At 30.5% G+C, this 17595-nt stretch overlaps 1 protein-coding gene across 1 annotated transcript in view; it reads left to right on the top strand.

Moving 5' to 3' along the window:
• The window catches only part of LOC106460719 (ryanodine receptor-like), a 210205-nt gene that overhangs the window by 66622 nt on the left and 125988 nt on the right, over positions 1-17595 (top strand). Inside the window, exons 49-59 of the mRNA XM_022387498.1 lie at positions 2974-3052; positions 3405-3568; positions 4578-4629; positions 6303-6523; positions 8029-8119; positions 9192-9274; positions 10493-10755; positions 11105-11515; positions 13736-13899; positions 14624-14753; positions 15476-15696. Of these exons, the coding sequence (XP_022243206.1) occupies positions 2974-3052; positions 3405-3568; positions 4578-4629; positions 6303-6523; positions 8029-8119; positions 9192-9274; positions 10493-10755; positions 11105-11515; positions 13736-13899; positions 14624-14753; positions 15476-15696 (1879 nt within the window). The remainder of the gene's footprint in view (positions 1-2973; positions 3053-3404; positions 3569-4577; positions 4630-6302; positions 6524-8028; positions 8120-9191; positions 9275-10492; positions 10756-11104; positions 11516-13735; positions 13900-14623; positions 14754-15475; positions 15697-17595) is intronic.

Below are 17595 nucleotides of genomic sequence, written 5' to 3'. Positions count from 1 at the left end.
GCGTAAAAACGTTAATAAAGTAACAAAAAATATCTATTAAATCTATAAAGTAACAAATACATATTAATTATTACTCAAATTATTATTTCAGTCGTTCTTAATGTATCAAGCATCTATACGCAAAGAAAAGCCAAAAACTATAGTTTTTATCATTAAATGAAGATATAGCCTGAAGATGCTTTGCGGGCTTTACGGCATAACCAGGTTTCATTCGCCCGGGCCTCTGGGCAGTTGCCCCTTTGGTTAATTCTACATACATTTGAACATTTGAAAGAAAAATGAATGACAGATACATTTAAACACATCATAAATGAAAAAGCTTGTGTACCGAATTTCATTGTTATTTTTATGCATAAATTGTATATCTAATAATGAAATAAGTAAATAAGACTGGAACTATCCTTTGCTATTCCTCTGAGGTTTCAGGCAGATTTACTTATTCAGGCCCATCAACAGGGGGGAATGAGGAGAATGTAAATTTAATTGCATCTCAGAAAATAAAGAATGTTGGAGGTTCCTGCTTTTTAATTCTGGCCTTTCACTTATCTACAGTTGGGGTATCTAATTGGTGGACATTCTGAAACCCATATAAAGGAAGAAAGAAAATCTAAAATGGAGAATTCAGAGCAGAGAATCATAACGGAACACATAGAATTGAGAATTTATTTAAAATTTCTTTTTTAAATTAAATAATCAAAGCTTATAAAGATTAGAATTTGAGTTATAACCTACATTGTGATGCCAAGTTTATTGATGTACATTAATAATAAAGTTGTTTAATTAAATTTTGAATAATTTTGCTCACTTTAATCCCCACCTGTGCACATAGAGTTACATTTCTTTCTATGTTTATTTGTGCATTTCTTAAGTTTTTCACACTTTCCTAGTCATAATTATCATCACAGTTTCAAAAACATTCAGCTACAGTTGATGATATAAGTGTTTACCCATATTTCATGTTATACTGGTGTTCTTTCAATCTTGTTTTCATTTCCTTCTTGTTTTACCTATATACATTTTACCACTACAGTTAATTGGATAAATTCTATCTTGTCTTCAGTCTTTTTTTTAATCTTTAAGTGTTTACAAATGATTCACAATTTTTTGAAGAATGAAAGCTACTTTATAACCCTTCCTTTAATTGGAATGCTTTAGGAAAGGAAATTTATTTGTTTATTTATTTGTTACTGATTTTGCGCAAAGCTATCTGCACTAGCCGTCCCTAATTTAGCAGTATAAGGCTAGAGGGAAGGCAACTAGTCATCACCACCCACCGCCAACTCTTGGGCTACTCTTTTACCAACGAATAGTGGGATTGACCATCACATTATAATGCCCCCACGGCTGAAAGGGCGAGCATGTTTGGTGTGACGGGGATTCGAACTCGCAGATTGTGAGTCGAGCTCCCTAACCACCTGGCCATGCTGGGCCAAAGAAAGGAAAAGAAATTAAAAGAAACAAATTTGCATACAATTGAACATATTTTGAGATGATTTTAGTGGAGTTAATTCTAAGTATCTCATTTTATGGAAAGTTCTGTCAACAACTTTAGAGACATGATCTCTATTCACTGCTTCCTGCTTTTAAGTAATTTTTTTCCTTGTATATATCTATGATATCACAAAATATATTAATTACATGCCAACCATATTTGTAAAACATGCTTAGTTTTTTTATTGGAATTATAATGTGATAGCTTACTGGCATAAAGGTGTATATAATAATTTGAATTGGAACTTACTGTCATTTTTTTAAAGACGATGTCTAAAGAAGGTTAATTTGTGTTTATTGGACTCCAAAAGAAAATATAATTCCTTCTTAATTATCAATTATGTAGTTTAAAACTTAAGGATTTCATCGCTGTGTTGCCACACCATGAAGTTTTCTTTTACATATATCTTTTACGTCCTGCAGGATATAGAATATATTCTGATGTCACAAATATAAACAACAAAACAATGTATTTAAACACTATAAAGTATGTGTACAAATCAGTCCAAAAATAAAGTCATATAATCAGTTTTTTATCATTCTGTATATAATCTGTATATAGTGTTTCTCCATATCTGTTCTGAGGCCGAGTGGAGATGGATATTGAGTTAGGTTAGGACCCACAAAGACTGTGCTTACATTGATAGGTCTGCAGTCACAAAAACTTTTGCACATTGAACTATGACAGAATACATGTACCTTTTTGTTATGTAATGGTTACGGTCCACTTAAAAAAGGAGTTAACATAGCAGTCATTTTCATTTGATACATGTGATCACACATGCACAAATTTAGTTATGTGTACTATTTTTCACGTGCCTGAAAGGCCATATTCAGTTGCATATCACATTACAATTTGAAATACTCCTGAGGAAAGCAGAAACGTGTTATCTACAAAATTTCTCTGAGCACCACAGTAATATATTGTTAATTCATTGTGATCATTTGTGAAGCAAACAGAAAAGATGGCATCCAAAAACAATAAAATTGAATTGAAAATGTTTCAAGGTTATGGTAAATTGGAGATTATTAGATACAAAATCCTAGGAGGAGGAGGAAAAACATATATGATGATCCTAGTGAGGATCTTGTAGAAAATGAAAAAAGAAATTAAAGTTAAAATTAAACTTTTGAACATAATAGTGTGTGTGTGGTTTCTTCATTTTTTACAGTTTAGATAAAATCGGTAACTCTGCTAACATAACACAAAAATTTGTGATGTTAAAAAAAGAGTAAATGTTTTCATGCTATCTCCTTGTCATAATGCATCATTTTAAGCATCTGTGCTATTCATATGCACAAATAAATTTGCTTGTATAAATCACTGCACATTTGTTTTGTTTTTTTTCACAAAAAGACCTACCTTAATATAATCAAAATTTTGTATTGTTTCAAACATATAGTCCATTATATTTCTTATTGTTCTTAGAGTAATATGTTTCTAAATCTAGAACATACTACAGATGTTCATAATTATTTCAGTATCCAGTTGAATCCAGAATTGAACAATGTTGTACAGAAATTTGCTGAACATTATCATGATGCATGGGCAAATCGGAAGGTGAGTTCCCATTGTCTCAGCCAGGTTTCAGTAGATATGTCAAAGTGTTTCTCACTGGCAGTTTTTGATTAATCTTAATTTCATTGTACTCTTCATGCTTTTGAAATTACTTATTTACTCATGCTTACTTGTCAATGGTACATTTCTATAGCCAACAGAAAAGGTCTTTTTGTGAAATATGTGATTATGACATCTTTATGTTAATTTATTTAGGTACAAAGATTTTATTAACTGAAGACAAAGTCAATCCTCTTGTAAGTAATGAAACACAATTTCTCTGTTTAAGAATTTCTATCCTATTAGAAAAAAAATCACAATAAATGCATAGTTAATTTTTATTTTCTGTTTCTAGGAGTATGACCCTGAACTTTTTAATAAATCCCTACCTTGTTTGACTGCAATTGCATGTGCTTTGCCTCCTGATTATTCTCTCAAACCTGGGGTGGAAGATGAGTGGTGTAAACGTAGTAGTCCATCAGATGGACCATACATCCCTGAGCCTGTCAATACATCAAAGTAAGTATTGAATTTAGACAAGTGTGATGGCTGGAGGTGAAGGATGAATGATGTATACAAAGTGATTCATTAAGTGATGTACATCTTTGAACCAAACAACACAATAAAGTAAGTCTTTTTTAGATAATTCTGAAATCTGAGTAATGTAAACACAGTGATAAGTAGTTTTACAGTTTCTTTTCAGACACGTTGTGTTACTGTATTAAAGGTGAAAAATAAAAACATCATTTATTTCACACAATGAAAAGTAAATTTTTATTAATTGTTTCAATCGACTAGTTTCAGTAAACAATTACCACCATCAGAGCTTATTAATACAGTGCTAGCTTAGCCTATATTAAACTCCAGTCATTAATGGGTAAGCTAATTTTTAAAAACAAGGTTGGGAGACAAAGAGATAGTGTAGTTAAATAGTAAATACTTAAGACAAATGGCTATTCCAGCAGTACACGTTTATTGGTCCATCTTCTTTATGTAGACACATAGATTTGTTTTTAAGTATGCAAGTACTTTCTATTAACTCTATATGCACTTAACATATCCTCACAAAATTGGACAAGCTTTTAGCAAATGTGTTGTACAGAAAAATCAGAATTTTCAATAAAATATTTCTATTAACTCTTTGTTTCTGAGTTTACTTTAGTCAATCTGACTCAGACTCTGACTAATCTGTGTGCAAGGTGAGTTTAATTTTTTCATCTTACAAACTTCATATATCATTTACATAACCTCTAGAATGTCGTAATTGAATATCAAAATGTAATTTCAATAAAACTTTATATTTTATCTGTTATTTTCTCTGCCCTAACACCATATGGGCTATGTCCATTTGGCACACCTTGTAACCACCACAAAAAGCATGAAATAAATCTAAATAACCCTTTTTCTTCTTTCTAGCATAAATGTAGATTGAGACAGAAAATTACAATTATTTATTCTAAACAGTCCCAGGCTTGTAACAGTTCACATCTGCTTTGATTGAATTTAATTGTTTTATCACTCTTTGAAGGCTTCTAACTACTGGGAATAGCAGTAAATCACCTCGTGGGAGTACAAAGAGTGTAGGAAGAACAAAATTTCAGGCTACATCACAAGATATCTAGTTACATATGTTCCTCGTATATTCCTTGAAGTGAAACAATTTTTCATTTAAGCTTCTTATGTAACCTGATAAGTTTACAATTTTTACATTTTAGTTACTTTTGTTAAAAATATATATATCAATAAATAAAAATATACATAAAAAAAATAAGAAATTTAGCACTTACTTCAAGATTGAGATCCTTTTGCCCTCTGAAGCCAATCTTCATTAACGCTAAATTTTTCTCACTAAGATGGTTATCCAAAAAATAATGTAGCTTCCACATATTATTTTAAAATTCAAACAGTAAAACAGAATACCCCAAAGCTACTATAAGTTATCTGGCTTTCTAACTAACCTATAAAAAGGTTTAGAAAAAACATATATCTTAATGTGGTATTGCATTTTTTAGTATCAGTTATTTATTTTTATCTTATGAGTAAATAAAATGAAGGGCAGGACTTAAACCTTTTCAAAATTGATAACGTATTATGATCATAAACATTTTTAATGTTAGATTGTTATGATGACTATTATTCATTAATGAATCGGTAATTTTCCTTGAAATATCTCTCCTATACATATTTTTTTAAGCTTACATTTCCAAATCCTCACCAGGCTAATTCTATCCACTGCTGAAGGAACATGATTTAAATAACTTCATTTTCTTCCTTGCTTCACACTTGATTAACATAGTTAGTTGAAGTCTTGCTTTTCTTTGTGTATTGACTGTCAGATAAGATCACCTGGTCAAGTTGCAGTTATTTTTAGTATTTTGGAATTAATAATGAGGGTGTGAAAGCAGCAGGAGTGTAAATTGTAACTCAGCAAAGAAAGTTGCTATAAAAAACGATGGATGCAGCTTTTTTCTTCTAACATGAAATCATTCAGGAAGATGATCAAGAGTATTGAAAAGAAAATAGAGGATCAGAAACATAATAGTGCATTAAACTCATTTTTATGTGTGTTAGACCCTGCAGTGTATATTATGAAATATTAAATACATTTAGTTGAAACTTAACTAATGTCAAGTTTAAAATTTAATCACTGGGGAAGCTTTAGTGATAACTGTTTTTATACTTGAGTAAGGAAGTGTATTAAGTTAATATAATAATAGATAGAGAAACCACAATTTATAAGTATAAGGAAGAGTTTAATTGATGGTAGAATGTACTACATGTTTCAACAAAACTTGGGTCTGTATTCTTCAGACATCCTTTAATATAACAAAACACCCTGTAAATTATATAATACCTTATTACAAGTCTACCATCTCAAGTAAAAAACGTTGTTCTGTTATTTTACTCACAACCCAACATTTTTGTAACTTGCCTTGTTTTTATGACTTAATCTAAAATTCTTCTTTTTGGGTTTAATGATCACCCCTAAAGATAGCTTTTGACTGAATCTTTTGATAGAATGATATTTTTTCTTTAAGAGTTAAAGGTAGGTTATTAAGCAATTGATAATGTTAAACATTTTAGATGACTTTATGTCTGCTAAAATATGTGCTTAATTCACATGTTCTAAGTTTTCTTAAAAGCCAACATATACTGTAACTTGGATGCATATATGTGTGTGTGTACCTCTTTTTTTTTCTTTCTGATAGAACATTTCTGTTTATTTGTTTTTACATTAACCTTCTTCGTTTAGCCTGATGGTACAGAAAGTGATATGGCCCTTGCCCTAAATCGGTATATTGGCAATTCTGTACTTCCACTGCTGATCAAGTACTGTCACCTTTTTGCTGATGCAGAAAATTATGCCAGTCTTTTGGATGCTACACTTCACACAGTTTATCGTCTCTCGAAGGTCAAGACACTCACAAAAGGTCAAAGAGAATGTGTATCTGACTTTCTTGTAGCTCTCACACGGTAAGTTATATGTTTTGCTGTGGAATTTGTCTGGAATATTGTTCTTGTAGCTTTCACATGGTAAGTTATAAGTTTTTGCTGGGGAAGTTGTCTGAAACGTTCTTGTAGCTCTCACACGGTAAGTTATATGTTTTTGCTGTGGAAGTTGTCTGGAATATTGTTCTTGTAGCTCTCACATGGTAAGTTATAAGTTTTTGCTGGGGAAGTTGTCTGGAATATTGTTTTTGTAGCTCTCACATGGTAAGTTATAAGTTTTTGCTGGGGAAGTTGTCTGGAATATTGTTCTTGTAGCTCTCACATGGTAAGTTATAAGTTTTTGCTGGGGAAGTTGTCTGGAATATTGTTCTTGTAGCTCTCACATGGTAAGTTATAAGTTTTTGCCATGGAAGTTGTCTGTAACATTGTTCTTGTAGCTCTCACACAGTAAATTATAAGTTTTTGCAGTAGAAATTGTCTGAAACATTGTTTTTGTAGCTCTCACATTGTAAGTTATAAGTTTTTGCTATTTAAATTGTCTGGAACATTGTTCATGTAGCTCTCACATTGTAAGTTTTGAATTTTTACTGTGTTAGTTGTCTGGAACATTGTTCTTGTAGCTGTCACCCAATACCTAATAAAATCTGGTTTTGGAAATATAATTGTAGCACTTGTGGAAGTTTTTTTTATGACAATTGTTTCTTGCTTCTGAGATTTCTATTAGCCTGCATTATATTACAAAAGAAAGCTCTCTATCTTTTTTTAAAACTTATTTTAGAAAAATATATTAGATAGAACAGACATAATAAAAGTGTGCTAATTTAATGAACAGAAGCTTTCACAGAAATATTTTGTAATATTTTTCATTCAGATGTTTTTTCTCTTTAGCCTTAATCAAACTATACAAATGTTTTCATCACTTATCATCTAAGGAGTTGCATTTTAATAGTTTTCTCTATGTGTAGTAATTATATATTTTTATACAACCAGTTAGAATCTTGACTTTCATTTTTAAGGAAGTCAGAGGTTACGATTGAGAACTTAAGAAAAAAGTGAGAAAACTTGTGTTTACCTTCTTAAGTCCAGAAATTATCATTGAGAACTAAATATGAGAATTATATTGTGGTAATATTCATGGGTTGCTGTTTAATTGTATAATAATTTCTCTGCAGACAATAATTATATTTAAATGTCTGTAATAATATATATGTTATGAAATCAAGATGCTAAACAGAGGTTTGATTAAGAAAACATAATATTTCATACATTTATGAAATGGAATCAAAATGTTATTGAAATTTTGAAAGAGATAATGCATTTTAATGAGAAATCTTGCTTGTAAATTCTCTCTAATAAAATAGTATTTATCGTTTTTAAGAGCTAGTGATAGTTTTACTTGTTTTGTGTATCCCGTTAGATACATTCATTTACAGTATTTTTTCTAAAATAAAAGTCTGGCATTTTTATTTTAAGACAGAAGTGTGTGTTTACAATCAAGTGGCAGATAATGAATACATTTTTTTTCAAAGGGAAATGCAACCTGCCATGCTTCTGAAGCTGCTGAGGAAACTCACTGTAGATGTATCTGTTTTGACAGAATACACAGCTGTGGCACTGAGGGTGAGTTTAACTATTGTTGTGTTTGACTTAAGATTACTAAATTATTAATGATTTGAATGATAAGTGTCTGTTTTGGGCATTAAGTTTGTTACAAATTATCACACTTTTCATTCAAGCGTTGAACACTTTTAAAAACTTGATTAAAGATACACATTGCACAAAGTGAATGCAACATTAGATTGTGAAATACAAAATATTCTAATGCAAATAAGCCTGCTTTTCAAACTTTATGTCATGTTTCCATATTGGGGATTTTAGCATAGTTGAAGTATTCTTTACATTAACTTTTATAGCTTTTTTTCTTTGGGATACTTTTTAAATACTTTAAATGTGTATATAATAGCAAACTAGGATTTTATTATTTTGTAATAGGTGACTGTTTTATTTATCATTTCAGTTGCTTACATATCTTCTGAACCTGAGTCACTTTTAGCTTCTGCAGTTTTTTATTTTAGCATCCATTTCATATAATCATAGTTTTCTTATATTTTTCTCTTCTACTTTTATCAGTTAATATAAAACATACAATATCTATATGGATTAAGATATAGTTGAATGAAATGTCTGTTTTGTGAGATACCTTAAGATGTAATGTATATTTATCTTTACTGTAATGCTTCTACTAGAATTATTAGTCAACAGAAAGATTTGTCATTTTTTATTGACGATTTTCCATATTAAAATAAAATATATGACATTTGAAACTGTTTTACTGAAAGTACTGTAAACCTTTTTCATGCCTATCTCTGTGTTTGCAGTATAGGATGGAGGTAAGGCTAAAAAACTACATCATTAAATGTTTGTAACCTTTTTGAATGATGAATAATTGTTTGTGTAAGTAAAATATTTTTTCTCCATGATTGAAATACTTCTGTGGAGATTTTACTGAAATTGATAGATTTAAATAAATCATTAGTATTATCTTGTATTATTGTAAAAATATACATATATATGTTTTGAAAACACCAATCCTAATTTGAATATAGGGTGGTAGACAACATATATACTTCTGTTCATTTGTATTTGATTATTGCTGTGTTGATGCTAAATAAATCATTAAATTTCTCTTTAGCTGCTGACCTTACATTATGAAAGATGCAGCAAATACTATGGTGCTGCAGGAGGAGGATATGACTCAGCCTCTGAGGAGGAAAGGCGACTCACTATGCTCCTCTTCACTAACATCTTTGATTCCTTGGCAAAGATGGTAATTTTTCATCAGACAGGTTTTGTTTATTTCATTTGGATTAATGATAAAAGTTTTAAGAAATTAAAAACACAAACAATCAATACTGAAACTGATAGATTTGCTATAATGACATATAAACTGATAACCTGAGTAATTTTATAAACTATATTTTTACTGTCAAAGATTTTAACTGCACACCCAAAGAGCAAGAAACTAAATCTTTGATCTCATTGTTTTTTTAGATGTAATTTGAATGAATGTAGTGAGTTTAAGCAGGGGTGGATATGAATGCTCTTACATTAAATGAACTAATCTGTGGCATTATAATTTTTAAGTTCAATCTTCCTTGAAAAAGTTTTATAAATTAAATTCTGGTAAATTCAGTTATTAATTAGTTTTGAGTAGTTTACTTTATTTATGAGGTTTTTATTATTTATGTAATGCTATGAGGTTAAATGTAATAAAATGTTTATAGAGTTTAAATGAAAAAGATCTGTCAATTACTAGTTTGCTTACCATGTCAGATTGAAGGATTCTCTCATTATCCTTGTAAACATATGAAGGAAGGTTGTAAATTTGCACCAGTCTTATACTTTTGCCAAAGCTTTCATACTATAAAACCATACCCTGGCTCTCCTTGAATGAGGTCTTATATATTTCATAGGGTGGTGCAGAAACATATTTTAAATATAGTGTGGGTTAGGAGTGTACCTTCATTGGATATTTTTATTTGGCATGATTGTTGACATAGGCAGTATAAGGTTTATGGGATATCACATTAGGACTCTTGTCTGTATACATATATTTTTTGCTATTTTCTTCATCTGGTATACATATGTTTTCAACCTGGTCATTTCCCCAGTAGACAGCCTGCCACTGTCTTCAATGCTAAAGAAAATGGCTGGCCAGTTAAGTAAAGAATGGAGAATTTACCCAGTATATTTAAATAAAAATCTTGTTTAGTTGTATATTTGTGTTTTCCTGAATTTTTTCTCTGCCCATATTCATTTTATTTATTCTCTGCAAGATATTTCTTCAATCTGTGTTTTGCAGATACTTGACACTTTTTTGGTGGATATCAGTGTAGTTGAATAACACACAAGCACTGCATTTCTTGTATTCAAATTAACAGAACTTATATTATTTATTACTTTTTAAAAAAATTACATGTAATTGTTAATAAGAAAAGAACATTATATTCTTTTAGCACGACCTTCTCTTCGAGGATCAACACCACTGGATGTTTCTTATTCTTCTTTAATGGAAAACAGTGAACTTGCCCTTGCTTTACGAGAACACCACCTTGAAAAAATTGCTATTTATTTGTCCAGATGTGGCCTTCAGTCCAATCAGGAATTGATAGACAAAGGTTACCCTGATGTTGGATGGGACCCAGTTGAAGGAGAACGTTACCTGGACTTCCTCAGATTTTGTGTTTGGGTTAATGGTAATCTGGAAAAACCTTTTCATTGCAGTGTAAAGATAATATTATTAATGTACTTATAGTCATAGAATATGAAACCTTGAAATTATATGTGTAAAATAATCAAAGATATATATATTGTGATTAAATCCTAACAGCTGGTAAAAGCAAGTGTAATATCTGTTTTCTAAAATGAAGTGTTAAAAATTCCGAAAATGTAATTCTGTTTCAAACTATCAATTTTTTGATATATTTGAAAAACAAAATATGAATGTAAGAAACGCACATAATGTACATACTAAATGAAAAATTGCTTTTTACGTATGTTTTATTTGAAAAGAGTAAAAACTAGCACATTTAATGTGTTTTCTAGGGGAAAGTGTTGAAGAAAATGCCAATTTAGTAATTCGTCTTCTAATCCGTCGACCTGAGTGTTTGGGTCCTGCTCTGAGAGGAGAAGGACCTGGATTGTTAGTTGCCATTAAAGAGTCAATCAAAATGTCTGAAAAAATTCAGGCAGAAAGAACTCAACAAATTGAAAATGGTGAAGTCTCAGGTGAGGAAGATGAAGATTACATTGACATGGGTGCTTCTATCCTAAACTTCTACTGTGCATTAGTTGATTTGCTAGGAAGATGTGCTCCAGAAGCTGCTACAATTGCTCAGGGAAAAAACGACTGTATTAGAGCTCGAGCCATTCTTCGATCACTTGTTCCCATGGAAGACTTGGAAGGTGTACTTAGTCTAAGATTTGCTTTAACAGGTCCAGAATTAAAACCTGATGGTATGTCTTTAGTAACAATACTTATCTTAAAATTAGGCATAATGTAGAATGTTAGTTTAATGAAAATATTTAAAGGTTTTCATGATTATTGAGAATGTTTGCACTAAATTATCAGGTTCTGCCAGTGAATTTAAGAAAATATGATAAAATATTTTGAAGGTATCTTTAATATTAAATGCCATCATATCTTGCGCTCCAGTGGCTCAGTAGTAAGTTTGATGGCTTATAGTACTAAAAATTAGGGTTTGATACCAGCAGTGGGCACATCACAGATAGTCCATTGCTTACCTTTGCAGTCAAAACAAACAAAACCATTTTTCATCATTTACTACTTTATTACAATTTTTATATATTTCATGTACATTTATAAAACCAACTGGTAGACCCCAAATAAGCAATGTAGGCAGAACATCTTACCCCAGACAGCCTTTCCACTAGGAAAGATCATTGCTGGTTAGGGTGACTGACTACTAATTATTTTATTAGTCACCACACAAAACAAAATGGTCTTTGCCTGATGCCTGTTTTTTTCTCAATTCTAAATAAACCAGTAAACATACATGTCTTTATGGAGTAAAATAAATAAATATGGAAATAATTGTAATTAGCCATCTGTACGCAGGCTCAGTCAAATTGACCAACCCTGTATCTGCAAAGCTATAGAGACTAAGGTTTTCTGTAATTCTGAATTTACTATGTTTGACTTCAAGAAATTTGGCAACATAAGAAATCATTTTTTTAATAAACTATTTTTAATGAACCTTTGTCTGTGAATTCAGAAGCCTTTACTGAGTCAGTCTAAGTGGAAGGTGGTTTTCATGCTAAGAATAAAAATACTTGTCATACAGTTTTCACATTTCTTTAACATAATCTCTAGAACCTCTTAAATGAATATCAAAGTTTTTCACATCTGTTTCCTTCTATTTTTATGGTTTTATTGCTTTAATCCCCACAGTTGAAGCCCATTAGCTGTTTCATGTAAAACTAACATAAACACCACATGATTGCTGAGTTTTATGTTTTACTCAAGTTCATTAACTTTTGAACTTTTACACATTTTATTTTTTTTGAAGTTTTCTGTTGTTTTTCAGAATTTGTAGTCCATACTGGAGGGGTTTAGACATTTTTGCAAGAAAGCTAAAAAAGTTTAACTCTCCAGATACTAATAAAAATATTTTTTATTTCAGCTGACATTTTGCCATTGCAGGTTCAGTGGGGCTACTTGTACAAAACATTTTCTGTACTACTAGTTCTGATGAAGCTTAATGGCAAAATATTTGATAAAATATAATTTTTTATTATTATCTGCAGAGTAATGGTCATTGTTTTGTTAACTTTATTACCAAAATTATTGAAGTTTTGTTAGGCTAAGGTGTTTTTTATTATTATCTGGAGAGTAATGGTCATTGTTTTTTAACTTTAGTACCAGAATTATTGAAGTTTTGTTAGGTTAATCTGAGAAATTTCACGTTTGAGATAGTTTTGTTAAAAATATATACATAAATATGAAGATTGCCAGGACTTACTGTTTACTCAAGCTTTTTTGTATTCGAGTAAAAGTTTTAGACATTCTTCCATAAGCCTTATATAGTCTTACAAATTTGGGTGTCAAAGAAAAGAATTCATGTAGGTTTCAAGTATGCATTTTAGAACATAGATAATATATCAATCACTAAAATAGAAAGTCCCAAAAGTACTTTAATTTATCAGGCTTTCTAAATGAACTATAAATAGGCTAAACAAATTCTCTTAGTGTTCATAGCACCAAAATATGATCATGACATATCAAGCAATCCTGTTTATTTACAGTTTACAGCATGAAAACTGAAGAATGACATGTAAGATTTATGTAAAGAAGATTGTGCTCTTTTTATTGGTTATAAACATGTCTATTAGCCATGTGATGTTGATTAGCAACCAGTCTTGAAAGCCAGAGAGAAAGGGGAAGGGCTTCTTTGGTAGCTTTGACAAATTTATGATATGTAAGCAAATTAAGAAGATAGGAGGCTAAAATTTTAGATTCTTGCTTATAATTATGTGAAGTATGTGTTTCTAATTGGTTGAAAACTGCAACACATATTAAACACTAATCACATATTAAAACAATGTCACTTGTCTTTTTATCAATATTAAAAGCTTTTTTTCTGCAATAAAATATCAGGTATTTAATGTTTAATCATAGACTTGATCTAATAGGGATATTTTTTCATTTTGTCATAGGAGAACCAAAAAGTGATCTTCCTTCTAGCCTAGTACCCAACCACAAACAGTCTATTGTATTGTTTCTGGAGAGAGTATATGGCATTGAGAACCAGGAAACTTTCTTCCGTCTGTTGGAAGATGGTCTTCTTCCAGATCTCCGGGCAGCTACCATGTTGGACAGGGTAAATATTTTGTGTACTCTATGTCTCTCTGTACTAGTGTGTTTATGTTTGCTTATATAATAGTGCATGTGTGAGAGAGAGAGAGAGAGAAATATCTGTGTCCAGGACCTCCTCTCATGCATATGTGTACACAGGCCAGTATTTCTTAGAGCAGATCACACTGGCATGTAGGTTTTAACTGTTTTATAGCTTTTGCATTCTGTCTTCAGTAAATGTAGTACAAGAATGTCACCCTTTTATTTCTATAAACACCCATATCCATGCATCAAGCTCCTTTTTAAAACAATTGCAAGATGCTAGACTCGACCCCAAAAGGCTGGAGTTTTGGGAGCTGCCAGAGGTCTCCAGTGAAGTCCAATTGGGATTGGAAGAGTGAAGCCTCCAACGTCTTGGATTATGATAATCTTCTAAAAGCCATAAAAAATATTAAGTATTTTTAAATAAATTTTTAGATAAATGTTTAATTTTTGTAATTTTTGATTAAAATTCAACTGTTAGAAGTGCAACTCTAAAAGTCATGAAGTAAAAAGATTGTTTTATTGATAAAAGTTTACATACTAGATAAAAGATTAATAACTAAATGTGTGCAGTATAGGAATTTAAGGAAAAATTTATTGCACTGAATTACATCATAACATACAGAAATATTCATCAAAAGTGTTTCAGAGAAACAGTGGTTAAAAAATTTTTAAGTTATCAAGTAAGTTTGTTTTTTTGCCTGTAGGACACTTCACATGAGATGGTTGTAGCTTGCTGTCGTTTTCTTTGTTATTACTGTCGATCTGGTCGTCAGAACCAAAAGTCTATGTTTGACCACTTGGATTCCTTATTGGAGAACAGTAACATACTTTTATGTAAGTTAACTATTTTATGTGAAAATATTATCATATTTTAAACATAGCATTTATGCTTTGTAAGTGAAGTTTGCAATTTTCATTAATGAATGTTTATATACGTATATAGGTATATATACATGTTACAAGTAACACTAAGGAAAGTGAACGACTTTTGTGCAGAATATTTTAATACAAGATTTTTGTTAGTACTGGAATCACACCTTCCTGCGGCAAGTTGAAATTTCATAATAATATTATATCTACATACAATTAAAAGGAATACAATGTTAAAATCACTACACGATAAATAGTTATTAATAATGGGACGTACCATAAAAACAAACAAATAAATGGATATCGTATTATACAAGAAAAGCTGATCCAGGTCTAGAAGTAATAAAGTACTGAACAGATGTTTTGTAACTCTGGGTAGTTTAAGACAAAATGGTGCTACAGGAATGTAAATGATTATGTAGGTGTCTAAGTCCCAACCATGTCTTAAGCGTTACTCCTGAAAATGGTGTCATAGAACACCAAAAAGAGTCCCTTTAGGGTAAGTCTCTAACTATTTATTGTATAATGATTTTAAAGTTGTATTCCTATTAATTGTATATATGTACATGTTTTTCACAAGTTTCATCTTACGTAATTTAACATTATATCTTATCGCTGTATTACAATGACAATATAGAAGTAAGAAACACATACATATTTCTGTTTATTTCTCAGTTTTTATTCAGTCTTACATCCTAATCAGAAATCAACATATTTCAGGGATTTAGTAAACAACAAAATATTTTTTCAACATCCTGACTTGATTCGAATATTGCGTGTTCATGAAAATGTTATGGGTGTTATGATGAACACTTTGGGAACCCAGTCTGCTGCACAAGCTGCCTCCTCCAATCCTGCAGCTACATCTCCTACTAGTCCAGGACAGACTCAGGAAGCTCCTGATAAGGTCTGTTAAAATGTTGTTAATTAGAGTAGTTACTATTTCAAGCTGTGTGTGAAAAAAGTGAGCTTTGGCTAATTTAGAATTTGCATTTTTTTATATTATAAATGAAAATTACACTTTATTGATGTGGGAAATTATATATTTATTTTTACTTTTTAGGCATTTTGTACTTAAACTTTTACTTTTGTTGACAAATTTAATTCTGTTTTACATTATCAGTATCTTTTGAGTGTGATGCATATTTTCTACCTTTACATTATTCTGTGTGCTTCAAAGCTTCATCTCTTAACATTTATTTTCTATTTTGTATTTTTGGCATGAAAGGAGAAAGATCCATGTAATATTTTAATGTTTTATTTGTGATGTTTAAAAATTGATTTGCTACTGTCATGTTAAAGCATTTTTGTAGTTTAAATTTTATGTAATTATTGATTTTAATTACTCGTAACCTAGTGAAATCATTTTCACCTGTTTTTCTTAAGATAAAGAGAAGTAACTTTAAGGATTGACTTTTTTCTTTTGTAGATTTTTTTGCATAAACAATGGTTCACACAGGCTATAAAATAATAATTTCAAGACAAACTGCCATTATCAAGAACAGAATTTGAGCTCCACCAAAATTAAATAACTAATGTTTTATTATATTTTATAAAAATCCAGTAACAGGTGTGCAAAAAACAGACATTGAAACAAGCCGTTAAAAAGAATTCAAAATTACCATACATTACCGAACAAAGCATTAACAAATTCTTCATTATTTAGACTCCTAAGATACTTCAACTTTCTCAACTTAAGTTTAATAACAAGTGATAAAGCCTTTTGTCTTCCTCCCAAATACTGTGGTTTGGCCAGAGCTAAAAATTAATCTTTATATAACATATTTCAAATTGCCATTATGACAGTAAGTCAAGTGGTACCTGACTGGCTGCTATACATACATCAAAAACATCATCATACTAAACAAGCCAATACAGAAAAGATTCACACTCATTTCGTTGCACACATTAACAATGTTACATCATATCTCGTGGTTATTCCATGCAATTGTATTCCATTATTGTTAAGCATTTTCTCAGTTTGCTACTGAAATTTCACCTACAAAAACAAAGAACTTTTCAAAGACCTAGAGATCTTGTGGGTCAATAAAACATTTATATTTCAACTTTGTGCTCAGCCTGTAAATTTCTTGTAAAGTAGATATACCCGTATTTAAATAATACTTATTTTTTGTCAAGCATGCTGTCATGTGTTTCAGTCATAATTACATGTAAAATCATGAATTTGATCTTTTAGAACTTTATTCATTTTAGATCTGAAAAAAAACTAATAAAAACACAAAGAAATAAATTAATATTAATAAAATATATCACAATGTTGTATTTACAGTCCTGATTGTCCTTAAAAAACAGAATGCTATATGCAGTTATGGAGCCCAAAATGTCATTCAAATATCTCAGTCTCAAATTATCACCTAATAAACAATAAGCGATAAGCTCCCAGGTTGTCTTTCACTGCAAATATTTGCCTATTTAAAGTATTGGCAGTTAGGTTTATGACATTCATTCTATTATATTGTTACCATTTGGACTTGCATTTCTCTCTTTTTTGTTGATACATTTCAGGCAATAACTGATAAAGGACTTAGATTAGAAAAATTATTACTTTTTCAAAGATGCTGAAGGTGAAACCAGGAAAGTACTGAAACTACATATTTCTTCTGTTAATAATTTTATGACTTCAGATTTCTGCCATATGAGTTTTGAGCTTATTTTATGGCAATATTATCATTCCAACAACAGTCACGTAATACTGCATGGTTAACTGGCAGATAAAGGTGCATAATTCAAAGCTTATACTGATCAAGTGAGATAAATACAATGGTATGGCTTGCCATCAATAAAA

This window comes from Limulus polyphemus, unplaced genomic scaffold (assembly GCF_000517525.1).
Source record: "Limulus polyphemus unplaced genomic scaffold, Limulus_polyphemus-2.1.2 Scaffold822, whole genome shotgun sequence".
Classification (NCBI taxonomy): Eukaryota; Metazoa; Arthropoda; class Merostomata; order Xiphosura; family Limulidae; genus Limulus; species Limulus polyphemus.
This window is presented reverse-complemented; position numbering and strand designations above follow the sequence as displayed.